Source organism: Suncus etruscus, chromosome 1, assembly GCF_024139225.1.
Source record: "Suncus etruscus isolate mSunEtr1 chromosome 1, mSunEtr1.pri.cur, whole genome shotgun sequence".
NCBI classification, from domain to species: Eukaryota; Metazoa; Chordata; class Mammalia; order Eulipotyphla; family Soricidae; genus Suncus; species Suncus etruscus.
The window spans coordinates 175,759,909-175,787,880 of NC_064848.1; the positions used below are offsets into that span (position 1 = coordinate 175,759,909).

General features: G+C 52.8%; 1 protein-coding gene across 1 annotated transcript; it reads left to right on the plus strand.

Annotated features, from left to right (window-relative positions):
* The first annotated feature begins 3,770 nt into the window (after nucleotides 1–3,770).
* CUEDC1 (CUE domain containing 1) lies at nucleotides 3,771–27,592 on the plus strand. Its single transcript, XM_049772243.1, is given in 11 exon segments — nucleotides 3,771–3,956; nucleotides 3,959–4,162; nucleotides 10,861–10,988; nucleotides 16,575–16,701; nucleotides 17,300–17,492; nucleotides 18,750–18,833; nucleotides 20,572–20,643; nucleotides 21,399–21,492; nucleotides 22,393–22,451; nucleotides 23,528–23,598; nucleotides 26,244–27,592. Coding segments are annotated over 10 exon segments (1,200 nt in total). The 5' UTR covers nucleotides 3,771–3,785; the 3' UTR covers nucleotides 23,596–23,598; nucleotides 26,244–27,592.
* The last annotated feature ends 380 nt before the right edge of the window (nucleotides 27,593–27,972 follow it).

The window sequence follows — 27,972 nt, forward strand, 5'->3', positions numbered from 1 at the left end:
ATCTTTGTGTACTTTCAGCTTTGCAAATGGGCAGCCCGGGGCAGATAACCCAAGCTGAGGACAGTTCTGCCCTGTGCCCCATAGAGCCAGGCCGACCACAAACTCAGACTCCACCCAGGCGCTTATCAATGCTGCTGCTGCTGCTGTTGCTGTTGTTGCTGTTACTGCTGCTGCTGTGGAGGTCTGGGAAGTGGGGGCCCTTGCACTGCCTGCTGCTAATTATAAGGAACTGTGAGGCCTTGCCAGGGCGTGTGTAGCTGGTGTTTCTGGACATGGAACTGTTTCCTTGCATTTCCCATGACTACTTGGAGTTGCTTTTACCTCATCCCCAGAACTGCCTTTGGGGTAGAACCATGGCCTGGGTCCATGGATCTGTGTTCTTGGGCAGCTCAATGCTGTATGTCCCAACTGTGTATACAGTAGGGTGTGGGATTGGCTTAGAGCTGTCACTCTTTACATGTCCTGGCACACACAACAAACGGCAAGGTTTTGCACCTGGAGGAGTGGAAGTCCAGGCTAGCCAAGCCGACCATAGAGAGGTAGGGATTTCCCAGAGGGCTGGAGGAATTCCAGCCTTGACATCCTGACGCTGAATGGATTCAGGTGGAGACCTGAATGTCCCCTATGCACATCAGGTAGCAACTGTTCCAGAACATCCGGCTCTTTGAAGCCATCTTGGGCAGCAGCCATGGCTGATGTGGACTCATCACTGTCCTGGGTCAGAGCTGAGCAGCTCCTGTTTCACTCATGGCTAAGCCCCTTGTGTAGGATGCAGGGGAAAAACTGTTAAAACTGAGAATACCTGTGGGGTAGCCTACTACTCAGAGAGGCTAGGGCCAAGAGGGAGCAGATAGGAGACTGCTGATGAGGGGATATGGGGCTCTGTCACCTGCATTCTCTGCCAGGATGGCTCAGGTTGTGGTTGCTCTCTCAGACAGAGCTGATCCTTCTACCTCCTTTACTCAGTCATGTGAAAGGGGTGGGTAGGTGACTGCTTCTCTGCTAAGGTCTCAGCACAAGGCACTGACCCCTGTGTGTGTGACCACAGCCATGCCACGGCCTGGATACTGGCTTCTAAAACTTTTTCTCAACCCCAGGCCCTTGTTAGAGACTTCAGGGCAGTTCTACAGACTGTTCTGCAGATATTGGCAGCTGCCCAAGGCCTCAGAGAGCTCTCAGGCAGTATCCTCCACCTTCGATGGGAAAGTGAGGCATGTCCAAAGCCAGCTGTGGGGCCCACGTCATGTTTGGCCTTGTGCCTGTGCTCATTTTCATAACAGCATTCTTGGACCGATTGTTTAAGGTCACCCCTCTTTGTCTCCTTGCACAATGGGGTTGGCTTCTGAGCTGTGACTGGCTCATTCAGAGAAAGATGGAGTGTGTGTGTGGGGGGGGGGATTGGATAATAAATTACCTTTCAACCAGTCAACAGAATATTACTCGGGCATTGAAAAAAGTAAAGGTGGAAGACTATGTGCTCTGACACAGATGTGGCTGTCATCAGTTATGAAAGGGGGAAAAGAGTAGAATGGATGATCTGATCCTATTTCGTGAATCAGTTCACACATGTATACGTGTCTAATCAGAGAGACTCCAGAGCATTGGCAGGTTTCCTTGGGGGTTGGGAGAGGGTCTTCTATGACACGACATCCAGGGCACATAAGGGGCCATGACCTTTTGTTTGCCTGGTTTAGGCAAACTGGGACTAGGCTGACACCCACATGCTACAACCAAGCCCTGGGAATTTCCATGTTCTTCTGAGGAAATGCAGATTCGAAGGGTATTCAAATTGCAGCCTGCTGGCTCTGGGGAACAGGTGAAGTCCCATTTTACTATAAGGGGACCACAAGGAACAGAGAAGCAGAGATATTCATGGGACTTTTGCGCATGGAATGAAAAGGCTGTTCCATTGTACTTTCTGCACATCTCTGGTCACTCTTCCTGGACTATCAGTTATTTCCAAGGGCCTCCCTCTCTGGTAATTAGGGGTTAGGGGTTCACTTCCCACAATACTCAGCTGGTGGTGTGGGTTGATTGGTTGCAAGAGATGGGGGAGCAAACTGCTCAAGCCAGGTGTGCTGGGGGTTCCAGGGCCATGTCTGGCTGTGCTGGTAGCTGGGCTTGAAGTAAGGAGGCTGGAACTGGGGCCTTGGGCACACAAGTCTGTGCCCCAACTCTTTAAGCTCATTCCCCCCTAAATCCACATAACTGTCCTTAGGGATCATGGGCAAGGAAGCTTGTTACATGGATATGCTCACTTGAACACAGTTTGGATTATGGGCCCTAAAGTTCTAGTAAAGGGTAGGAAGATTTTGCACTCAGATTTAGTATCCTTGTGAAGCTGCCACTTCTCGCCATTCCAAAGTACAATAACTAATCTTGAGATAACTTAAGAAGTTAGAACTTGATGTTTCCGGACACATTCCACTCCCAGTGGGACACGCTCACAAAGGCAACACCTGGCAGTGGTTCCAGCAATGCGCGTTTGAACCGGTTCGGACCATTCTCTGCCTGATGGTTCAGTGGAGCTTTGCACAAACTGTAACTCATGAGGGGAGAAATGGAGCAAGCAAGAGCCCTCTCCTTGGGGCAGACCTCATTTAGAGCCCCAGGCCCCCCACCGTGGGAATCTTTGGCAATGTGTTTAGTAGTGAATCAGCGGCTCAGGGACCTCAAAAAAAATTTTTTTTTTCTGTTTGTTTGGGCCAACCCAGAGGCGCTCAGGGGTTAATCTGGCTTTACGCTCAGAAACACTCCTGGGTTGGGGTACCATAGGGGATTTCGGGAATCGAACCCAGGTCCATCCTGGGGCCTGCTGAGTGGCAAGACAAAACACCTTACCACTGTGCTATATCTCCGGCCCCAGGGACCTCAATTTTGGGTTCAAATGCAGACTCAAAACTTCGTTGTCGGGGCCGGAGAGATAGCATGGAGGTAAAGCGTTTGCCTTTCATGCAGAAGGTCATCAGTTCAAATCCCGGTGTCCCATATGGTCCCCCCGTGGCCTGCCTGGAGCAATTTCTGAGCCTGGAGCCAGGTATAACCCCTGAGCACTGCCGGGTGTGACCCAAAAACCACAAAAACAAAACAAAACAAAACAAAAAACCTTCGTTGTCTGTGAGAGTTTTCCCATTCACAAAACGGGGATACTGGGCCTGGAGAGATAGCACAGCGGCGTTTGCCTTGCAAGCAGCCAATCCAGGACCAAAGGTGGTTGGTTCGAATCCCGGTGTCCCATATGGTCCCCCGTGCCTGCCAGGAGCTATTTCTGAGCAGACAGCCAGGAGTAATCCCTGAGAACCACCGGGTGTGGCCCAAAAAGCAAAAACAAAACAAAACAAAACAAAAAAAAACCGGGGATACTTACCCTTGGTGGTGTCCTGAATTAGCAACCCCACACCCCAACTCTCCCTTTCCTTTGGGCCTTGCAGAGAAGCCTGATCGGACTGTTTCCCTGTTTGCAGGTGGGACACTCGGTGGAGCCGGCCCCAGGATGCTCGGGGTGCGTGGATGAGCAGCTGCCCAGGCCCGGATGCCGCCGCCCGGGGAGACCCCCACCTTCAGTGCCACCTCCACCCCCACCGCTGCCTCCACCGCCGCATCCTAACCCGCTGACCCGGGGCCCGAGCCACCCGCGCCCGCGCCCCGCGGCCCGTCGTCGTGGGGCGGAGAGGACGCGCGGGAGGGCGACCCCCGAACCGGCCGGGCGTGCGGCCACGGCGCAGGGGCCCAGAGGCCGGGGCTCGGCACGGCCCGGGGCCACCTTCACGCGGCGCCTGGGCAGGATGACCAGCCTGTTCCGCCGGAGCAGCGGTGGCAGCGGTGGCGGAGGCGGCGGCGGCGGAGGGAGCGGCGGTGGCCCCGGCGCGACAGGGACACGGGGAGGCCCGGCCGGGGCCCAGTGCAGCGCGCGCGGCCCAGGAGCTCAACAACAAGCAGGCCCTGCGCGCCAGGTCAGCGCCGCCTGGAGTTCAACCAGGCCATGGATGATTTCAAGACCATGTTCCCCAACCTGGACTACGACATCATCGAGTGCGTGCTGCGCGCCAACAGTGGCGCCGTGGGACGCCAACCATCGACCAGCTTGTTGCAGATGAACCTGGAAGGCGGTGGTGGCGTCTACGAGGACAGCTCCGACTCCGAGGACAGCATCCCCGTGGAGGTAGGGGCTCCCAAGCGTTGCCCTACCCCTCCACGCTACTGATCACTGCTGAGCCCCGTTTCAGGACGCCCCGTTTTAGTTCTGTCCTTTCTCTGAATGACACCCTAGTCGTAGCCTCCTTTTGTGGGTGAATATCATGCTGTCATTCAACAAGGGTCACAGTTCTAGGCCTGGATCAGGAAGTGTCAGAATAAAGGTAGTTGTCAAAAATGTAGCTCTGAGGCAGAAGGAGAGAGTGAGAGAGCCAGCAGGTATGCAAAAATACCGCCCAATTCAAGTTCTATCCCTGGCATCCCATAAGGTCCCCTGATTCCACCAGGAATGATTCCTGAGTAAAGAGCTAGAAATAAGTTCTGAGCCCCTCCCGTGTGGCCCCCAAAACAAAAAGTCTGGCCCATGAGCCGGAGAGATAGTACAAGGGGTTAAAGGTGCATGCCTTGCCATGTGGCCTACTTGGGTTTTGATCTCCCACATGGATTCTCTGAACATTGAGAGGAGTGAGTCTGAGGCATAGGAACAGGAACATATCTGAGCACCACCCAGTGTGACCCAAATATTGAAACAGCAACAAAAAAAATGTGCACTCAGTGCCAGAAAGGTAATACAGTGAATAGGACACTTGCCTTGCATGCAGCCAACTTGGGTTCAATGACTGGCATCTCATATGGTTTCCAAAAAAGAGCACAGAAGTGATTCCTGAGTGCAGAGCCAGGAGTAGTCCTTGAGCACCAATAGGTGTGATTCCCACAACAAAACAACCAAAAGTGAGAGAGGAGAGAGAGATGGGATGAGAGAGAGAGAGAGAGAGAGAGAGAGGAGAGAGAGAGAGAGAGAGAGAGAGAAAGAGAGAGAGAAAGAGAGAGAGAGAGAGAAAATGCCTCTGAGAACCTCATAGTCTACCTTCACCTCAAAAGAAGAAAATAGAAAGACCCTTGGGGTCAGGGGTGTGGCTGTGTGGAGGAGTCTATGACTTTTGTGTGTGGGGAAGGTGGGGGCTGAGCTGAGCCCCCCATTCCCCATTCCTTTTGCATAAAAAAGAAAATAAACAGCTAGGCCTTCCCCATCATACTAAACTGCACTTCCAGGCTGGCATCTCTGGATGTCCATGGCAGGTAACTGTCCTCCCAAACTGTCTCACAGTTCAGGAATCAGGCAGTCAACCAGGAGTAATGAATGCTGGAAGGGGGCTAGGCTAGTAGCACAGAGAAGGAGGCTCTTCAGGGGAAGGAATGGCTGAAGAAGGAGGAGAGGTTGTGCAGGCAGGGAACGAGCTTCTGCAAAGGTGCAGAGATGAAGCAACCTGCGCCTGTCCTAAGAGACCTGGCCACAGGCCCAGAGCTTGACAGGGATCTGAGCTGAGAAGAGTGGGTAGTGCCCCTGGAGCTTGAGGTTGATTCCCTCTCCTGGGGTGTGATGGAGCTACCTGAGTAATCCCTACGCTTTTCTCTCAGTGCAGTGTTCAGGCTGGGAGGACAGCAGCAAACCTGCTGGCCCCATCAGTTCAGTATCCTTGGGGCCCCTCCTTGGTGTCTGTGGGTGGGTATGGTGCACATAGAGTTTGTTAGAGGTTTTGTCTCTACCTGTGAGGTTGTCTGGGCTATGGCCCAATGGGTGAGTAGGATGAAACCTGAACTCTGCTTTTCTCTGAACCCCATAGCCACGACACCTGGTGCCCTACTCTGAGGTTTAGATAGACTCTCACAGACTTGTGAAGTGGTATAGGGCCATCAAAATCACCTCTGTGTAGAGGGAGAAAGCCTAGAACAAGACCTGACCTTCAAGAACTCTCTTCTTGGGACAGAGAGATAGCACAGTAGTAGGGCTTTAGCTTTACATGCAACTGATCCATGACTGATGGTGGTTCGATTCCTGGCATCCCATATGGTCCCCTGAGCCTGCCAGGAGTGATTTCTTGTTTTGTTTTGTTTTTTTTTGTTTGTTTGTTTTTTGTTTGTTTTTTTGTTTTTGGGCCACATCTGGTGACGCTCAGGGGTTACTCCTGGCTATGCGCTCAGATATCGCTCCTGGCTTGGGGAGCCATATGGGATGCCGGGAGATTGAACCACGATCTGTCCTAGGCCAGCGCGGGTAAGGCAGCTGCCTTACCCTTTTGTGCCACCACTCCGGCCCCTGCCAGGATTGATTTCTGAGCACAGAGCCAGGAGTAATGCCTGAGCACCATCACCAGGTGTGATTCCTCCCCCCCCCCCCAAAAAAAAAAACAACAACAACGTCTCCTCTCCACCACGGCCTCTTCCTATCCCAGTGGTATGACCTGGGGTTTCTATCCAGGTGCAGAGCTGTGGCTCCTTCCCCTTTCCCCTGTGCCCCCTACTCAGATGAGTCCTGATACATAGCAGACTGTATGGAACGAATTCATGTTGCTGCTGTCTTAGCTCAGATTTTGTTTTTTTTGTAGTTTGGGGCTAGTTGGGGTGGGTCATACCCAGTGATGCTCAGGGGTTACTCCTGGCAGTGTTCAGGGACCATTCGAGATGCTGGGGATTAAACCTAGGTCAGTCATGTGTAAAGCAAGTACCCTACCAGCTGTATTATCTCTACAGCCCCTAACACAAATTTCTTCATTCTTTCTCTGGGCCCACTCCATCCATCTGCTGGGATTAGCCAGAGAAGGAGTATTAGGATTCCCAGATCTGTAGAAAGAAGAGTGTTTGTGAGAGAGGGGGATAGGGGCAAATTCATCCTTTAGGTGTGACATGAAAGAAACATTCTCTATGGATCCAGACAACCTGTAGGTACAGCTTTGTAGGTTCTGCCCAGCAGTTGGGATCATTTTTGCCCCTTTGTCTGTGGCCTCTACTGACCCATAGGTCTTGCAATAGGCACTTGCTACAGGCCTGCACCATGTGTGCTTCTGTTTTTCTAAGAACCCTGCTTCCCAGATGAAGCCCCTTCACGGAACTCCTCTTTGGCTGTTCCCCAGCCCCCTGCCTTTGGAGCTTTGCCTTGGCCCCTCAGCAGACAGATCCTGAGCCAACGAAAGTGCTGTGGAAAATTGATGAGCAGCAGCTGGAATGGCAGTAACTGCTGACTAGAAAAAGCCTTTCTCTGGGGGCTGCTGGATGGGGGCTTGTCCTAAGCCTTGTGGTGGAGCCGTATCTCCTGTCAGATGCATGGCCCAGCCCCTGGCCCCGCAGTGCCTAATAGGTATCCCTTAGCCACACAGAGATAAGTTGGGGTGTGCAGATCTGAGCCCCATATAGGGGTTTAAAAGAGCCTCAAAAATGGCCCCATTGGGGCCAGAGATGTAAGGTGTCTGCCTTGCATGCACTAGCATAGGACGGACCGTGGTTTGATTCCCCCAGCATTCTATATAGTCCACCAAGCCAGGAGCGATTTCTGAGCGCATAGCCAGGAGTAACCCCTGAGCGTCACCGGAATTGGCCCCCCTCAAAAAGAAAAATGACTCCATTGAGGCTAAAGTAGTGATGGGGGTTGAGGGGTTATGTGGGCCCAGAGACAAGGCTGGGCCAGCATCCCCGGAGACTCCAGAGCAGACTTTCGGGAGTGTGCCTGGCTCGCTGCCTGCCCTGGGCTTGCCTTGTTCTGCTCTAGGAGCCTCTTCTGCTTCTGGTTTTCCAGCCTTGGGGCCAAGGGGGCTGAACAGGAGCAGCTGTCAGGGTTGGGGGCAGCAGCTGGCCATAGAACGACCTCAGAATCGCTTCCTCCTGAGAACCCTTCCCTCCTCGCCTGTCAGTGAGTTTAGCTTTGGAGGAGGAAGTGCAGGACAGGTCAGCCACAGAGGGAGGAGAGGGCCCCAAAGCCCAGTCTGGCCCTCTATCTGTTTGTCAGAGTCCCCAGGAGTCATTGGTGGCTGGGTGGGCACCAGAGAGGGACTGGGTGAGCAGGAACAGAACCCATAGTGCTGTCTTGCTCTCCTCCCCGCTCTGCTTGTGAAAGTCTGGACTAAGCAGAGCTGTGGCCTACAAATCAGCTATATTCTTCTTCTGCAAAAGCATCTGTTGAAATACTTTCCACCTCAAAGGAAAGAATGTCAGTGCGTTCCAGGATGAGAGGCCTCTCTGGGTCAGGCTGACTGTTTGTGTGCTGAGAAAGGCAGAGAGAGAGAGGGAGAAGGAGAGAGAGAGAGAGAGAGAGAGAGAGAGAGAGAGAGAGAGAGACAGAGAGACAGAGAGACAGAGAGACAGAGAGACAGAGAGACAGAGAGACAGAGACAGAGAGACAGAGACAGAGAGACAGAGAGAGAGACAGAGAGACAGAGAGAGACAGAGACAGAGAGAGACAGAGACAAAGAGAGAGGAGAGAGGGGAGAGAGAGAAGGGGGAGAGAGAGGGGGGGAGAGAGAGGGGACAGAGAGAGAAAACACTTATAGAAAGCATCTTTAGCAATGGCCTCTGAAAACTTGAGGTTGAAATGTGGGGGGAAATTAAGAGCTTTAGGAGCTATGTTGTCTTTTGGTCTTTGGGAGGACAGTCAGATGAACAGAGGGCAACCCCTTGGGTTGTGTAGGATCTGCACCTTCTGGCTGATTGCTGTCTTCCACCCCCTTCTGTGGACTTTTGGGGAAGGGCCCAGGTCAGTCCATGAACAGCAGAGGAGGAGCCCTTGCTGTGGAGAATAAGTGTAAGGAGTTGACTCAATTCTAGACATAATGTGGGAGGCAATAGGACAACGGGTAAGACATTTGCCTTGTGTACACCAACCCCAGTTCAAATCTCTGGCGCTATAGGGCTAGAGCAATGGTACAATAGATAAGGCATTTGCATTGCATATGATCCAGATTCAATCCTCAGCACCCTATATGGTCCTCCAGGTCCACCAGGAGTGATTCTTGAGTGCAGAGCTAGGGGAAACCCTTGAGCGTCATCAGGTATGGCTCCCAAAAAACCCAAATCCCCAAATTCTTGGCAGTACATGTGGGTCCCAGAGCATTGCCAGGGGATAACTCCTGAACACAGAGCCAGGAGTAAGTCCTGAGCTCTGCCAGGTGTGGCATACCTCCACCCTCAGCAAATAAAATTGTGGCATTAGCCATGACATCTTCTCTGCCTGACCTTGTCTGTAAAGTGGGGAGGATCCTCCCCTACCTTGCCAAGCTGGATGTGATTAAGTGAAACTGCATGTTTGCTAATACTTTGAGAGATGACATGAATGACGTTAAACTTTGTTGTTTTTGTTTTTTTGTTTTTTTGGTTGGTTTTTTTTTTTTTTGGTTTTTGGGCCACACCCGGCGTTGCTCAGGGGTTACTCCTGGCTGTCCTGGCTGTCTGCTCAGAAAGAGCTCCTGGCAGGCACAGGGGACCATATGGGACACCGGGATTCGAACCAACCACCTTTGGTCCTGGATCGGCTGCTTGCAAGGCAAATGCCGCTGTGCTATCTCTCCGGGCCCCTTGTTGTTTTTTTTAATCAAAAGTAACACATGGGCCTGGGGATATGACTCAAAGAATTGAGCACAAGACATAACTGTGGTCTTGAAATAGTACAGGGTGTATGACACCTGTCTTGGACACAGCTCATCCCAGTTCCATCCCTGGCACTGAAACCAGGAAATACTGCCTTCGAGTGATCCTTGAGCACTGAGAGCCAGGAGTAAAGCTCTGAGTACCATTGGGTATGGCTAAAATCCCATTGGTATGGTCCATTGAGCATGAGTAAAGAGAAGCCTTGAGCACTGAGCTAGCAGCATCTGAAAGGGAGGGAAGGGTAGAAGGTAGGAAGATGGGGAGGAGGGGAGAATGGTTGGTTGAAAGAGTCAGGAGTCCAGACATCCAGATGTGTAGCACTTGGAGTCTCATCAACCCTCAGATCAAAAACCATCAACAGAGCCTGTTGATTCCCCATACCTGTCTTCAGCCAATCCCACCACCATTTTCCTAAGTAGCTTTTGTCACTCTGATCCATTTCCCCTATTTGTACATTTTTGGGCCATGCCCAAATTGGGACTAGGCAATGCTGGGGATTGAATCTGGGGTCCAGCCTGCAAAGCAAGTATGTGCTCTAGTTCATGGAGCCATATCTCTGGCCCCATTTCCCCAACTTTCGAGTCTTGGGTGGCTAATGCTACTCTGAATATTCCTGGGATGACATGTGCTTTCCTGTCTGTTAAGCAGCTTGGGTGATTGGGTCAGAAGTGGCCATGCCTTTAGCTTCACTATATGAAGCCAAAACAGACTGCAGAGTGGGGCTTATAGGGTTTATACTTCCTGCCTGCAAAGTGGGGTTCACTTACTCCACATCTTGCCCACTTTTGCCTTTGTCTGACTTAGTTCAATTCAGAGCAGTCATGTTATCATTTCTCTTTCTTAATTTTCTTTTTCTTTTTTCTTTTTCTTTCTTTCTTTCTTTTTTTTTTTTTTTGGGTTTTTGTGCCACACCCAGCAGCACTCAGGGGTTACTCCTGGCTATCTGCTCAGAAATAGCTCCTGGCAGGCATGGGGGACCATATGAGACACCAGGATTTGAACCAAGCACCGTAGGTCCTGGATCAGCTGCTTGCAAGGCAAACACCGTTATGCTATCTCTCCAGCCCCCTCTCTTAATTTTCTTTTGTTTATTTTTGGGGCCAGATCTGGTTGTGCTTAGGGCTTACTCTAGGCTTTGTGCTCAGGGATCATTCCTGGTGGGCTTAGGGAACCATATGGGATGCTGCGGATCAATCCTGGTCAACTGTTTCTTCAGCTTCAACGTTTCTGTCTTTATTGTCTCTGATACAGATCTTGGAGAGGACGTTGGAACCAGACAGCTCTGATGAAGAGCCCCCACCGGTATACTCCCCACCAGCCTACCACATGCACATGTTTGACAGGCCTTATCCACTGGCTCCCCCCACACCACCCCCTCGGTGAGAGCCCAACCCACTTGAGCATGTGGGAGGGTGCAGGAGGGCCAGGACTGAGAATGAACAGACAGTAGAAAATGAGGCTCTGTGTATTCATATGCCCAAATCATTTTGTGCCACCAGAGACTGTCTAGAACTCTTTCCAAGAGAACATTCCAGTGCTGGGGTCCGGATGTGGATATGCTTCATTCATGGAGCATCAGGTTATCCCTAGGACCAGAAGCAAAAGTGGGGGAGGAAGGATCATTTGAGAAAACATTTGGGCAGTTTCTACCCTATTTGAGCAATGCCGTGCAGAATTCCATAGGAGTCAAGGAATTGGACTCAGCATCTGCTGGATTGGAGATTCTGACCAGGGCCATGCAGAATGGGAAAAAGAAACACTTACAGAGTCTGGTCAGTGCCACAGTGTTCTTCCTCTTGTGGTCCACCAGTACAGCTAGAAGGAATCCTGTTTCCCTTCCCTTCCATCTTCTGTAATTGGAAGCAGTGGGATGGTTGGTAACTGGGGACAGGGGACAGCTCAGTCTCATATCTGGTTCCCCCGGGATCACTACCAAAGGTCACTTCTGAGTCCAAACTCGGAATAACCCCTGAGCACCACTGGGTGTTGCTAACCCAGTTACCATTAGACCCCTAGTTCAGATGTCAAGGGCTTTCTCCAGAAATCTGGACTCTTTGGGTTTCTTTTTTTTTGTTTTGTTTTTGTTTTTGGGTCACAGCCAGCTATGCTCAGGGGTTAATCCTGGCTCTACACTCAGAAATTGCTCCTGGCAGGCTCAGGGGACCATGTGGGATGCTGGGATTCGAACCACCCTCCTTCTGCATGCAAGGCAAATGCCCTACCGCTGTGCTATCTCTCAGGCCCCGGATTTCTTTTATGTTAAACTTTATTTATTGATTGATTAATTGATTGATTGGTTGTTGGACCACACCCAGAGGTGCTCAGGGGTTACTCTTGGCTCTGCACTCAAAAATTGCACCTGGCAGGCTGGGGAACCATATGGGTGCCGGGAATCGAACCTCCCGGGTCGGCTGAATGCAAGACACATGCCTACCACTGTGCTATCTCTCCAGCTCTCTCTGGGTTTCTTGCTAGCCCTGATTGAGCTGCTGGAGTACAGGTATCCCTTTGGTGGAGATCACAGTTTCCTAAAGTGGGAAGGCCCCCAAGGGGAATGAGAGCAGCCTCAAGTGCACTGTAAAGGGGACTGAAAGTTTCCTGTTTGCATAAATAAAGTAGATTAGGATGGGGGAGGTGCTGCATAGTTGATTTTTGCTTGTTTGTTTTTCCGAGGTGTCCACAGACCAAGTAAATATGGGAATCTCTGGCTTAGGGAAGGGATAAGTCAGGGTGCTGGAAAGATGGTGAAACAGGAGCTTGCCTTGTATGTGGCTGACCCTGGTTTGAATTTCCCCATACCTCATACGATTCTTCCAAACATCACTAGAAGTGACCCCAGAGTGCAGAGTGCACAGCCAGTTGTGACCCTCGATAAATAAAGAGGAACTTGTTCCAGTGGCTTACCTCTTCTGGGCATCTGGTGGGTTGCCCTCAGTGACAGTGAGGAGCCTGCTATCAGTTGGGTCTAGGTCAGAGCAGCAGCCCCTGAGTGTCCTGCCAGTGTCAGGGCCTGACAGAGCTCTTCTCTGGCACTGTCACATACAATTATGCCAGGACAGAGACAGCCACCTTCTCCCTGTCACAGACGAGGAATGGCCCCTAACCTGTATTCCCCACCACATTGTCCTGTTACTTCCCTTGAGGACAGACCTGGCTGCTATAGAAGTAGTATCTGGTCCATATCAGGGCAGGGCTGCCCTTCCTTTGTCACTGAAATGGGTGGCAGATGTAGAGTGAATGGGGAGTGAGGGGGACATCTGTGTGGTCTGGAAGGGGGCTGACGGTAAAGTGTGTTTCTTTTCTAATATCCCAAGTTGTTCATTTGTGTGAGGCTCTGCCTATTTCTCAGAAGGCAGTGCTGAGACTGTCAACAAGTGGACATCTCTGTGTCTGGGACAAATGTCCTGGTCACATCCTCCCTTTCTTACTCTGGTTGGCTGCTCCACAGCTGTGAGGTCAAGGGGAGGGCTGGGCTCTGAACAGGGATGGGTACCCCAGTGGAGCAAACGTGAACTCAGCCCTAGACTCAAGTCTAGGGAGGTCTTACGTGGACCTTGTGACTTTTGGCTGCAAACCAGGAGCAGGCCTTGGCTGGTCTGGGGTGGATTGAGGGAAGAGAACTTGAGTGGTGGAGTCTCACAGAGGCAGAGTGCACTCCCTTTCCCTCTTCCTTCAGCTGCCTAACTTCTGATTCTTTAGGTGCCTCTGCTGTGTGGCCTTGGGCTCACTACTTAACCTCTATGAGCTTCGCTGGCCTCATCTGTGAAATGGGAATACTAACCCCTGCCTCTGCACTGTTGTGAGGATTGAATGAGATGTTGTGTGTGGAGCCCTTAGCACAGTGCCAGGTATGAACCAGACCTCTGTGGGCGCTTTGCAGCTCCTTCCCACCCCCGTGGCCCTGCTGCCTGCTGAGGTCACCGTTCACCTGGGCTAGGAGTGAGGCTTCACCGCCAGGCCAGTGCTGAGAAGATCAGGGCCTGTCCCGAGCACGTGCCCCTCTGCCCAGGAGGGTCCTTTGGAGGCCATGTCTAAAAGTCTCTGCATCCAGACTCTTCCTTGCCAGCATTCACTGAGCCCCCTGCAGTTTTGCAGTTGCTGACCCTCTGGTAGGCTGAGGAGGGATGCAACACTGCCTTCCTGTCTCCAAGGAGCTCAAGAGTCTGGGGCCACTGAGGCATGAGGTGGGGTGCCAAGAAGGCTTCCTAGAGTTGTTGATGTCCATACAGACCTATGTAGCAGGGCAGGCGGGTGGAGTGGGGGACAGTGTGGCCAGCATTTGGGGAGCTTCAGGTAGAGCCCATCAGTGGGAAGGGGGAAGACTGAGCAATCCACAGGGACCTTGTGGGTCCTCTGATGAGTCTAGATTTAGTGGCCACTGGGCTGAGGAGGGTGGACAGTGCTGTAAGCAGGGTAATGTTCTAGAATCTTCTGGCTGTGGCTGAGAGGGGATGGGGTGATGTTTGGGAAATGCTAGCCTGGCACTCTGCAGTTCCCGGAACTTGGAGACACATGAGACAGGGCAGGAGGTGGTGTACAGGGGAACCACACAAGACTCCACCCCTCTGGGTCCTCTGGGACCAGTCTTCACCCAGGATCCTGCCTGCCACGTTTGTCTGTGAAATCCTTCTTGGGTCTGATGATCTGGGGGTAGGTCTGGGGAGCTGATGAGGTTCTGGTTTTGAGGGACTTAGGGCTGGAGGCTTGCTGCTCCCTAGCCTGTCCTTGCTTTGTGGCCCCAATTGAGAGGCCCTGAAGCCCAGAAGGACACTCAGCGCCGCCCCCTGCTGTTTCCCCTGTGAAACGACAGACCTGGGCCCCTCATTGCTGACATTCCTTTGGACCACAGCAGTGATGCCGCCTGCGCTCCATCCCCCGCGCCAGCAGCTGTGGGCTGACCTCATATGGCCTTGAGGGCCTGTCCTGTCCTCTGTCGCCAGCAAGCCAGGAAACAGCTGAGAACCCTCGGGGCCCCGATCTTACTTGGAACTTGAATGCTCTGGACAAATGTCAGGAGGAATCTGGGCCTTTCTGTCCCATGCCCAAATTTTCCTGGGGGGTGTCCTGTGTGCGATGCATGCGTGCCCAAAGGAAGATCCTGGAGAAGCAGGATTTGGGGTCCCTGAAAGGTGGTCCTCAAGGCCTCAGAGAGATGCAGCTGCCTGATCTGAGCCCCTCGGAGCAAAAGCAAACCCCCAAAACAAGGCCTGTGAGCTTTCCAGAACCGCCTGCGCCTGCAGACAGTGATCGGGAGAGCTCTTGGCGGGCGGCTGCGGTGCGGGAGGCGCCCGGGGTTCCCTTGGCTCCCGCCGGCCTGTGCTGAGCTCCCCACCCGGCATTTAGCAGCTTGTTCTCCGTCTGCCGCCGCCCCCGCCAAGCTCCCCGCGCCCCCGCCAGGCCACCCGCCCAAAAATAGAAAAGGAAAGGAAGTTATTTCTATAGTCAGCTCGGCCCGGAAAAGCTCCCTCCAGTGAGGGGGCGGCGGGATTCCTGAAACTGCAACCCAAATCAAAGCCAGGCCAGGCGAGCGCCCGCGGCCCCTGCGCCCCCGCAGAGCACAGCTCCGAGCCGGCGGCCTTCGGGGCGTGCCGTTGCCCTGATTCAGCAGCGCATGTGGCCTGCGGTTGCCACGCCGCCGCCGGCCTGCAGCGCCAAGTGTGCTGGGGAGGGCCCCGGACAACTCAGGGCGGCCCCACCCGGGGGTCAGGGAAGGTACATGCGGCCTGCCCTGCCTCCCAGGATTTCCCTTTCTCCTGCCCCTGCACCTGCTACCAGGACCCCTTCCCCACCAGAATGCACCTCTGCAGTGCCAATGTGCTTATCAGAACCGTGCACAGCAGGTAGGGTTCTCTCTGAGCATGCAGCTGATCCGGGATTGAGCCCTGCTGGCTGTCCCATATGGTTCCCCCCAAGCCCACAAGGAGTGATTCCTTGGTCACACCGTGGTGCTCAGGGGTTACTCCTGGCTCTACTCTTAGAAATCGCTCCTGGCTTCTGCCACCATATGGAATGCCCGGGATCGAACCTGCCTGTCCGACCGTCCTGGGTCAGCCATGTGCAAGGCAAATGCCCTACTACTGTACTACCACTTCGGCACCAGGAGTGAACTCCCAGAGCCAGGAATATGCCCTGAGTACAGCTGGGTGTGACCCCCCCTCCCCAATTCCCGAAAAGAAAATCCAAACCAAACCAAACAGAACCGTGTTCAATACCTGGCCTCACTGGGGTGTCCCCAGGGGCCTGGCTAAGAAAGCGGAAGTTTGTAGATGTGGAAATAGAACCCCAGAAGGGCTCACTTCTCCTCTTCCCTATCCTGGCTGGTGTCAGTATAACTAGAGGATGGATCTGTGCTGCTTACTCTATTGACTCTGGATCTCCTCCCTCCCTGGCAAACCCACATTCTGTGTCTGTTCCTTGGACTTAAACCTATTCTATAGCTGCCACAGGCAGTGTGCTGAATATTGGGGATCATACAGGAAATCATGTAGTTCCAGCTGTCTGGAGAGAGCCTCATGGACATCTCTGTCTAAATTCTCTCAGGACCTGAGAGATGGTACAGTGGGTTAAACCACTTACCATGCATGTGGTGACTCCTGGTTCAATCCCCAGCATCAGATAGGATTGATTCCTGAACTCTCCGAACACTGAGCACCACTGGGAATGACCCAAACTGTCTCTTAGGCCGAGATGAAATCCTTTGGAGCAGGCATCAGGGCAGAGCTTTCTGGGGACAGAACCAGAGGGCATGAAGGATGGGGGAGTAGTGACCTTGAGGCTGCGTGAGCCAGACTGAGTCAGGCCAGAGCTGGAGTGAAGGAGACCTGACTGGGGAGAGAGTTAACTTTGGATCTGGGTTCATCAGCCACAGGCCCTGGGATCTGGGAGCAGGAGCATTGTTCAGAGCAGGATTCTGGAACCAGGGGAGCTGGGACCCCTTGTCTGAGTTCCCTCCATTTTCCCTCCAGCATCGACCTGCAGAGCTGTGGACCCCCTTCCAGTCAGAGACGCTACAGGAACTGGAACCCCCCACTGTTGGGCAGCCTCCCCGAGGACTTCCTGCGGATCCTGCCTCAGCAGCTGGACAGTGTCCAGGTAACAGGGGGCTTCCCCCGACAACTCTGCCGGCCAACACGGTTGTTTGGTCAGGGCCAACCAGTTTCACTTCCCCACGTCAGCGGAGGCTGAGCAATTTCTCTGGCTTCATATGTAGAGAAAGAATTGCTGAAGCAAAGCCTCATTTCCTGTCTGCGCCTGGTGGTTTCCTCTTCCAGCAGAGAAAGTGACAGCTCTGAAAGCTCTGGCTGTCACTGTCACCTCAAGTGGGTGGGAAGTGGATATGAGGATTCTTCTCTGGTGAAAGACCCCAAGGCTACCATCATTGGGTCCCCTTGTAAGGATGGAATTCCCCTAGGTGGTTGGTACAGGAGAAATTTGGAAATCACTGGCAGCTCAGAGCGGTTTGCCCAATCCCTGTTGGGACCCTGAAGGCTGTAGGTGGGGGCAGTAGGACACCTTTGCTGCCTTCCTGGCGGAAAAGGGTTTGGCTAATAAGATTGGATTTTGGCTGACCCCTTACCTCCCTGGGCTGGGGCAAGCCCTTAAGTGCCCCAGGCAGATCCTTAGAAAGGTGTGTTCACCTCTAGATGCAACCTTGTAAGTAGGCTTGCAACATGCCTGCTCCCCTTCTCAGGGCAATCCCGGGGGCTCCATGTCCAGGAGTGGAGACAGAGGCCTACCACCCACGGCTGGCCCAGCGCCCAGAGACCAGGAGAGCCGCTGGAAGCAGTACCTGGAGGATGAGAGGATCGCACTGTTCCTACAGAACGAGGAGTTCATGAAGGAGCTGCAGCGAAACCGCGATTTCCTCCTGGCCCTGGAGCGAGGTGGGGTTGGGCTGGGGAGACTGGGACCCTGAAGGGGCTAAATGTTGGCTTCAGCCTCCAGGTCAGGAGAGGCACTGCCATGTTGAGTTGCGCTCCATCAAGCCATCCTGTGGGAGCCTCAGAATTAGGCTATTAGGAACCTGAAAGTCAGTCTCTACTCCTTCCTGTCTTGGTCCCTCTTGCCCCTGGCACATCAGTTCGACTCCAAGCACTGACCTTGGAGCTGCTAGAACAGTGGCAGGTCCTGTGGTGCCTCACTGGATGAGGGTGTTAGAGCAGGGCCTTGAGATTTGAGGGGGTGGGGGCTTTGGAACCTCTTCCCAGCTTGCCTGTCTTTCTTCTCCTTCAGGGTGGGGTAGGTGGAGTGGGGTAGAATGAGAGGACTGGGAAGCAAAGGACCTTCTTCCCTGGGTGAGCCAGTGTGTTGTATTAATTATTATAGAGATCTAGTGTGGTGCATGGATGGATGGATGGATGGAGAGGCCTTTCTCAGCCTGGCCTGGCACCTACAGCCCCTCTGGCCTGGCGGGTCTGTAGGTATCATGGTAATGGTGAGGAAATGACCCACAGCAGTCAGATTCAGGAGACATTCAGTTTTATTACAAGGCCATAACCACCATGTGCATATTTCACATGGCTTCTAAGCTAAACAGCCTCTCTGCACCCAACCTGTGTCTCTTCTTTTTTTTTTTTTTTTTTTTTTTTTGGTTTTTTGGGCCACACCCGTTAGATGCTCAGGGGTTACTCCTGGCTACGCGCTCAGAAATTGCCCCTGGCTTGGGGGGACCATATGGGACGCCGGGGGATCGAACCGTGGTCCTTTCCTTGGCTAGCGCTTGCAAGGCAGACATCTTACCTGTAGCGCCACCTCGCCGGCCCCGTGTCTCTTCTTAACCTGTTGCGTCTTCCATGCTCAGCTTCACTGTTGCCTCTTCCCTTACCCCCAGGCAACCCCTTAAATTACCAACCACAGATCCCTCCCAAGTGTGGGAGGGTCTCCCTTTCCAGGTGAGATTGGCAGGAAGTTGGGGGAAGGAGTACAGCAGTGGATTCCAGGATCTTGTTATCCAGACAGTTGTCAGTGTGGATGCTGAGCTCCACACTGTAGGTTCTCTGAAACCAGCAGACAGAGAGTGAGCACTGATTGTGTGGGTCCCTTAGGGGCTTTGGCCATCATCCACCTAGTGTTGTTTCAGCTCAGGGCTCTACTGAGAGCCCAGGAACTAACCTGCCTGACTGGGATGTCACGTTTTCCAGATCGATTGAAATACGAGTCCCAGAAATCCAAATCCAGCAGTGTGGCTGTGGGAAGTGACTTCGGCCTGTCCTCTGCTGCCCCAGGTAATGGTGCCTTCCTGGGAGAGAGACTTGGGGAGGACAAGGTCACCGCCCCAGCTGCCCTTTGCACAAGTTGAATATAGGGAAGGGGGGGTTGAGGCTCTGTCTCCACATCAGCTCACTGAAGTGAAATGACCCATCTACTCAGCAGCCCTGATATCTTACCAACATGGTTCCTGGACTACCCCTTACCCCAGTGTCCAGTGTCCTTTAGAGGGGGTGGGAAAGACTCTCCCCTCAGGAAGCTTCCAGTCTCATGAGAGATGTAGAGCTGCAACCCATAAAGTAGAACAAATTCACATATGTGAGGACACAGTGTATTAAACAAATGTATGGTGGCCCAGAGCAATAGCACAGCGGATAAGGCATTTTTCTTGCACCAGCCAACCTGGCATCCCATACGGTTCCCCCAAGTCTCCCTGAGCCAGGAATAACCCTGAGCATTGCCAGGTATGGCCTCTAAACCAAATTAAACCAAACAAAAACCAAATAGAAAACCCAAATACCCAAATGCATGGTGAGAAGGGTGGAATCTGTCTGGGAATGTCTTGTTTGGTCCTTTGTTTATTCATTTATTTGCTAAAAAATATCTGCCCTAATATTGGAGAATGCTGAGCTTCACATACAGGAAGCTTCAAAAGCAGACCAGCCCTAGCATTAGATCCCTCCCTGGTTGAAAGTGGTCTGAGTGGACAGCAGGCTGTTGAGGGGAGCATGAATGGGCATGAAGCTAACGCTGGAAAGTGGGGAAGATTCGAGTCACATTCCCAGCTTCTATGCATCCTTTTGGACATTGTCCCTTGTCAGCCTGCACTGTCCCCCGTATTTCCATCTCCCCACTTTGCCCCTCCATCAGCCAGTCCTCAGAGGAAGTATCAGCTGCTTTGTCCCAAACAGTCCTTACAGGCACTGGCTTGGGGGTTGGGACACAATAGGCTGAGAGCTGGGCTAATCCCCACCCGGAGAGAAAAATCCCAGGGGAGAGATTCATAAGCAACAGACTGGGCCTCGCCCTGCTACTCATGTGGCTGGGAGTTTGCCTCTTGTCCTTGATCCTGAGTGAAGGAGTCGACATCAGAGTTAGCGAGATGAATCCAAATCATGCAGGGTACTTAGCAGGCAGGGGACTTGGGATTAGTTGCAGTGCAGGGTGGAGAACAGGGGCTTTGGCAAACCACTGAGGGACATAAGTGGGTGCTGAGTTGAGTAGGGAGATCCATGGCGCCCTCTAGGACTAACCCTGTTCCTACACCTGCTCCTTGTCTCACGCATCATAAAGTCTGTGGCCAGTAAGGTTCAAAGCTTGTGCCTTTCTTCTGGGACCTTTTCCTCTTACCTGCTGAAGATGGGAAGCAGGAGGCAGACTGCATGCTGGTGACTGTTTAAATGGCACCTATTAGGGTCCTGGAGCCACCCCAGAAAGTGTTTGGCAATTCATCTGATATAAATATTCCCACAGTGGCTGATACAAGCTACAGACATAACTTGAGAGAATGTGAAGAGAACGGGGGTCCTCCCTAGGAACTGGCCATGCACACATACCTAGTTGTTTTTCTGTGTGGAGGAATTGGGCTCCCTCCCTAACTTGGGGTTCTCTTGCTGGTAAAAAAAAATCCTCCTGTTAAGGAACTATCCTGCTTTTCTCTCTTCCTCAAATGGAAGGGGACGACTGAACTCAGCTACCAGGAGACCCCCTGACCCTTTCTCTGGAACTTGGCACCCACTCTCCCTCCCTTTCCAGGAGCCAGCGATGCCTACCCCAGCGTGTCTGAAGATGCCTTGTTCAGGGACAAGTTGAAACACATGGGGAAATGTGAGTCTTTCCTACCCCCTGTGGCTCCTCCAGCCTCCTTGCCTGGCTTTTCTCCACAGCTGAGTCTGGAGACAAATTAAGTTTTAAATCCTCTCCGGCCAGCTGTCTCCGGAAGGATCACGTGTTACTCCAGTCATACTGTTGACAGGCTCTGTGGCTGTTGGGGCAGGTGCAGGGGGCCCTGGTGCAGCCTGCTGGCCCAGAGAGTGGCCGGGTTAGTGACCTTTTTCCATTGATTCCTGTTGGTTGCTCCCCATCCCACTTGCCTCCCAGCAGATATGCAGCCCCATGACAAGGAGGCTATCCCGCCTGCTCTCATTTTCAGGGAAAAAAATCTCATATTAGTCATAGAAATCTCAGAACGACCCTGGAGTGTGTGTATGTGAATATCTCATATAAGTCATAGAAATCTCAGAATGACCCTGGAGAGTGTGTGTTTGTGTGTGTGTGTGTGTGTGTGTGTGTGTGTGTGTGTGTGTGGTGTGTAGTGTGTGCAGTAGGCAGGAAAGCCTAGAAGCCTGACTGGCAGCAGGATCAGCTGGGGAAAGAGTACCCGGATCTTGGGCAGCCTGCCTCGCTCCAGGTGGCTTGTGCTGCCCCATCAGGCAGATTTAGCATGACAACCTGCCAGCCCGCCTCTCTCTGGCATTCTGAGCTCCCTGGTCTGCCTTCCCATTCCTCCTGTTGACTCACCAGGGCCTCCTCACTCCCAGTAGAGGTATTTCCCTGGTTCTCACAGGTATTTTTGCCCTCAGCCACCCGAAAGAAGCTGTTTGAACTGGCCAGGGCCTTCTCAGAGAAAACCAAGATGAGGAAGTCCAAGAGGAAACTCCTGTTAAAGCATCAGCCGTATCCTTTCTGGTGTGCCCGGGGGTGCTGGTGTTTGTATGTGTGTGTGGATTTTGGAGCCTGTTTTCTAGCCTGGGGCCCCATCTCTCAGGCAGGGGTGGCCCATACTGGAGGAGAATATCTCCTCCAGGCTCTAAGGTTGGCCTCCAGCCCTTTGATCTTTAGTCTGGGCATACAGTATCTTGGCAGAAAATTTAGTTCTGCCCCAGAGATTAGCATGTCTTTCCCTTGTTTCTCTATTTCACTTTTCCTCATCCATGTGTGGGCCCCAGGATATTGCAAGTGAAATTGGGGAAGTGGGAGCAAGGCATAGATAGCATGAGACTCAGAGACAGCAAACAGGACAGTGTTAAGATGGGAAATGGGCATAGCGAGAAAGGTGGAGAAGTTCTGCTCTGGTTGAACAGATCCACAGCTTTGTGCCCCTCAGTCCCACCTTTTACTTTCAGAAGTGAAAATGAGGTTTTTACTTTGATTTTTGACCACATAGTAGTCCTCAGGGACATATTTTCAAGGAGTCCTCGGTGCTGGGGTTGGTGCTGGGGTTCAGACCCACGTTTCCACGTGCTTTGTATGTGCTCATCAACCTGTTGAGCTCTGTGTAAGCCCCCATGTTCCATGTTTTCACTCAGATGCCCGTCCATGCTGTTCAGACAGGGTGTGCGAAGTTGAACAGACAGAAATTCACTTCTTTGTCCCAGGAGAGCGTAGAGTGGGAATCAGGGCTTGACTGCTGAGCTGACTCCAGGAAGGGGAAGCACTTGTGGTGTTGGAGTCTATGGTGACTCTGGAGGAGCCTGTGAGCCTGGAGTGGAGGGTTGGGGGAGGCAGGGGCAGAGAATGGGCATGGCGGGAAGACAGACATCCATCCCTGGAACTCTCTTCCTGAACAGTCCACAGACTGGGAGCTGCAGCATCAACAGCCAATCTCCTGGATGATGTGGAAGGCCACCCTTGTGGTGAGGAAATGGACCTCCCCAAGGAGGGCTGGGCCAGGAGCATTTTGGGTAGACCCATGTGGTCATGGTGGGGACACCTGATTGTCAGCTGACCCTAAAGAAATAAAACCTTGGGTTGGAGAGATAGCATGGAGGTAGGGCATTTGCCTTGCATGCAGAAGGATGATGGTTCGAATCCCGGCATCCTATATGGTTCCCTGAGCCTACCAGGAGTGATTTCTGAGCATAGAGCCAGGAATAACTCCTGAGAGTTGCCTGGTGTGACCAAAAAACAAAAAAACAAACAAAAAAAAAGGAAATGAAAGAAATGAAATCTCCTATTTGGTCCACAGTATCTCTTCCACTCCCATCCACATCCCTTGGAATGGGCCCAGGTAACCCATCCATTTGGGTCTTTTTGTTTGCTTGTTTTTGGGTCATACCTGTTGGTATTCAGGAATCACTGGAGATTCACAGGAGACCATATGTGAAGCCAGAGATTGAACCTGGGTTGACTGCATGCAAGGCAATGCCTTACCCCCTATACTATTTCTCTGGCCCCCTCCATTTGAGGCTTTAACTACAACACAGATCTTGGTGCTTTTTATGGGCAGGGAGGAGGCAGACAGGCCTCCCACAGGGAGGAAGGTAGCTGGAGAAGCAAGTATGAGGCAGGTTTGGTCTGGACCCGCAGTCGGAAAACTCTGCCTCACTCCCTGCCAGCCCACAGATGAAGCCCTGAACCTCCTCTTGTGGTAACCAGGCTGCCCAGATACAAGGAAGGGTTGGAAGGGGTTGTGACAGTCTTGTGGACAGTCCACTTTCTCTGTCCCCTTCATAGATGTAGGAAGAATATGTCCCAGATGCCTGCTTAGGGATGGAGCTGGGCCAGCACCCAGGTGTCCTCCTCCTGTTCAGGGCCTGCTGCCTCTCCCTTAGGCCCACACATGCCCCCCACTTCCCCCCAGGGATCAGCAGCAGCAGCAGGTGGCACAGCCAGCAGAGGGATAGAGGGAGTTGGAGTGATGCCAGCCTGGGGGACATGCCTAAGCCAGCCTGCAGGCTGCAGGCTGAGGCAACTTCCCTCTGCTTTTCAGATGAAGATTTTCGGGGACGACATCAGGAGGGCACCAAGGTGGAGGAAAATCTCAGAGAAGGGCAGTAACAGGTAAGGCCTGGCCCCTAGCTGCCAGGAAGTGCCCAAGGAATCTTGCCAGGGACCCTGAGGCAATGGACTCAGGCAACTAATAGCACAGGGCGTGGTGTTTTCTCAGAGCTGTGACAAAGAACATTGGCTTCTGCCTCTTTTACTTTTATTGAAGTGGGACCTCCCAAGTGGAATTCAGGAGGCCCAGCCCCCCACTTAGTGAACAGCCAAGTAGTTCACACAGTGCCAAGGAACCGTGCAGTGCCAGGGATCAAACTGGGGTTGGCTGTATGCCAGGCTAGATCCTAAGTCATGTGCTATCTCTCTGGCTCCTCTTTTTTTGCTTTGTTTTTTTTTTGTGCCACCACACCTGGAGGTTCTCAGAGCTTATCCCTGAGTCTGATCTTAGGGATCTCTCCTGGTGGGCTTGGGAATGGTGGCATCAAACTCGGGGCAGCTGCATACAAGGCAGGTGCCCTACCTATTATACTCTCACTCTGCCCCTGTGGTTCTATTTACTTGGTTCTTTATTCATATCCACCGAACACTGGGTACAGGAAGAAGTGAAGAATCAGAGTTTGACCTTGAACAGTTTAGTCAATTAGAAAGAGAGTTGGGGACACATCTGACATCCTACAAGGAGGTGTGTAACTGGAGAGATAGTCCACTGGGTAGGGCACTTGCCTTGCATGCATTCGATTTAGGTTTGATCACCATAGCCTGCATCCCATAGATTCCCCAAGTACCTCTAGGAGTGAGTCCTGAGCACATACCCAGGAGAAATCCCTGAGCCTCACCAGGCATGCCCTCCCTGAAAAACACAAAACTTGAGAATGGGGCTGGAGAAATAGTGGGGATGATGTTCACCTTGCACACAGCTGACACCTATCTGATCCCTGACACCAAAAAATGGTTCCCTGAGCACCTTCAGGCCTTCAGGGCTCACTCCTAAGCACAAAGCCAGGAATAACCCTTGGGAGCACTACTGAGAGTGAACCAGACATCTTTCTGTCCCCTAAACAAAGAAAATTCTCAGGCCAGAGAAAGATCAACAGGTGGAGCACATGTTCTACATGCAGGAGCCCTGGTAAATCCCTGGTCCCCTGATCACGGCTAAAAGTTGTGCCCTAAAACCACACACCAAAGAAGGCCTCACCCCACGGAGACTTCTTTTCATCAGTCCTGGACCCTGTGTACCTTCTCGTGCTCTCCCTTGCAGCACTGCTGCCAGTTCCCAAAGGAACCAGGTTGGGTCAGGCAGTGTACAAACCTGGGAGGCTAATCTCAAGGCACTGCCCCTTTTCTCACAGGTGACTTTCACCTAGAGCTCCACCCCTTTCTACTCCTCCAAGGGACAATCCCCCAAGTTTCTTGCCATGACCCCCCATGAATCCCCTCACTCCCATACCCACCTGACCACTGTCACCCACCACTTCCCTGGCCAGCCCCTCTGCACAGCTTCCTCTCCTTCCCCATCTCCAAAGCCAAGAGTCCTCAGTTTTCTTCCACACTCAATTTTCAAGATCACTGCCTCAGCCCCAGACTTAGTCTGGGTCACCTGCCACATGCACAGACACTCCGGCTCTCTGGATATCTACAGAAATCTTGGGCCTTCTCAGTTCCTTGTTCTCCATTCTCCATGTACTAACTGCATCCTTCCTGCCTCCTTGAATTCCCTTCCCATCCCCTCTCAGGGTCTCCCAGTTCTCTTCCAGCACTATTGCCCAGAGCTGTCTCATCCGAACCTTCATCTCTGTCTCTCCCATACACATTTGGATTCCTCTCTGTGCTCCAGATGGTCTTTCTGAGCTTGGGGTGATCTTGTACCATGTAGACTGTCTCCTTACCTCCCCATTCCTGCCTTATACCTCTGTCCCTTCTCTATTCACCCAGCATCAGAACTTGCCTTTTTTGGGCAATTTCTGGTTTGTTTTGGGGTTCAGGAACTACATCCAGTGGTGCTCAGAGATAACTCTTGTCTCTATGCTCAAGGACCACTTATGTATGGGCTCTGGGAAACATATGGGGTGCCAGTGCTCAAAACCAGGTCAGCTGTGTTAAGGGGAGCTGTGTTAAGGCAAGCCCTTTAACCCCTGTGTTCTTTCTGGCCCTTCTTTACATTGTTGTTTTGTTTTGTTTGAGGCACACCTGGAGATTGTCCTGGGATTATTCTTGATTCTGTGCTCAGGAATCACTCTTGGCAGTTCTCTAGGGACAATTACAGATGCTGGAGATTGAACTCATGTGGGCCATGTGCAAGGCAAGAACTTTACCCATTGTGCTATCACTCTGGCCTCTTTTGCTTTTTGCTAGCAGAGGTTTATGAATGCCTCTTCTGGTGTTTGGAACTCACCAGATCCTGGTTCCAATTTATTTTCCTCCCAACCAGGTCCTCTGGGTCCAGTTTATGTGAGTTATCACAGCCAGGCACTGCTTCATCTCCTACCACACTGCTGCTTCTACCCACAGTTCAGGCCCTGTCCCACTCTCCATACTAGCTGCCACAGGAGCCTGGGTGGTGGTGGTGGGGTGGAAGAGAGATTCCAGGAAGAAGACAGAGTCCCTGGGGAAGGAGCTTCTGCACCAGGTTACCTCTCTGGGAACCAGGGGCAGGAAGGACCCTGAACTCTGAAGAAGAGACTTTCCCAGGCCATTTCTCTCACCAGGCCAGCACCTTCTCTCCCCAGAGACATCTGAGCTGCCAACCTCCAGAGGATGGTCCCCTGCTGCCACCGTACAGATGGTGCTCGAGTACCAAGGCCCAGCGACCTTCCGGCTTGCTCAGCCCAGCCACTGCCATTCTTCACGGGACTCAGAGCTCCTGAGTCACAAGCTGCCATCACAGGACCTGGCCAGCTGGGACAGCAACCCGGCACAGCCCTCCTGGATCCAGGCTGTTTTGGGGCCGGGAGTGGAAATGCAGGAACCATCCCCCAAATTACCCCAGAGAATGGGGAAATGGAAGGGGCACCCCAAAGGGCAAGATGACCTTCTCAGGGCTCTGCATGGAGCTGGACCCCAGCCTTCCTCCCCCTCTGCTCCTGCTGGATGGGCACTGCCCTCTGCCCTCCCACTCTCCTGGCTCCTTCTGAGCACCTGCCCTGTGCCTGTGGCCCCCTGCATGCAGCCTTGCCCAGGGGCGCCAGGTGTGGGGCTGAATGCAGAGCCTGGGACTGACCCTGGACACCCTGGGGGACCGAGGGGTCATCGTAGAGGCATCAACTGACTCCCCTGTTAGCTGCGTGGCTGTTTCTGACAGGGGCTGGTCTGGACTCTAGCAGGGAAGGGGTGGCCCCTGGAGCTGGAGGGCCAGATGATAGCAGGGCAGTCACTTTAGCAGAAAAAGAAAGCCACTTTCACAAGAGACTGGATAGATAGTCAGCCACATCCACCTCTAAAAGACCCATGGGGCCAGGAGGGCTTGTGGGGGGATCCCTTCCAAGGGCTAGAAGGTGTGAGCCTAGCACCTCACCGGCCTCACCACTGCCAGCAGCAGGAAGGATGCTGCCTCAGTCTCTCTGCCCTGTGTGGACAGGGTAGGCAAGGGGAGGAATGACAGAATCTCCAGAACTGCATAGTGGGAACAGCCCAACTCCTGCAGGGCAGAGTGGGAACCAGCAAGTCCCCTGAGATGCTGAGAACATGGCAAGAGCCAGATGACACAACAACCCACGTGGCTGTGCGCTAACCCTATGGACACATGGTGGCTGGAGTGACTGTCTATGTATAGAATTTGGAAGCACACATAGGGGCCGGCCTGAGGCTACTGCTGCCCCCCTCCCACTACTAGGTGCCCCAGGGCCACCCATACCCCTAGGGAGCTGGAGATGGGGTTTAGCTGGATGTGGGGGTAGGGCCTTCTTCACTGAGACTAGGCTTCTGCCCTGTATGCGACTGTTTTTTTGTTAGTTGTTGGGTGGTTTTATTTTTATTGTTTCCTCTTCTATGTGTGGGTCTTTTTCTTGGAGCTGTTTATAGGAATTTCTGTAATAAAGACTTGGTGTTCTTATAGTGATCCAGTGTGGCAGAATTGGAATGACCCTGTCCCTGTCCTCTTCTTCCTTCTATTCCTCTTGCTCTTCTCTTACTTCTCCCTGCTGGGGCCACCTGCCTCTCTTCCCACCCCCACTACCCACATTGTGAATGCAATGTGGACCCTGAGCTCACCCTCCCCTTGAAGCCTGCTGAAGCTGCCACCTGCCACCCTGCGGGTGACCTCCTGACCTGCTGGCTTTGCTCCTCGGGTCACCTTCCTGATTGCCTGGGGAAAGTCAGTGGCTTGCTGATAGGAAAAGGCAACACCAATGAGACAGTCAGAGCTGTTGGATGGGAAAGCCCCAGCGGTCATCTCCCTAAATAAACATCATCTGGATTAATAGCAGGCTGGAGGCCTTG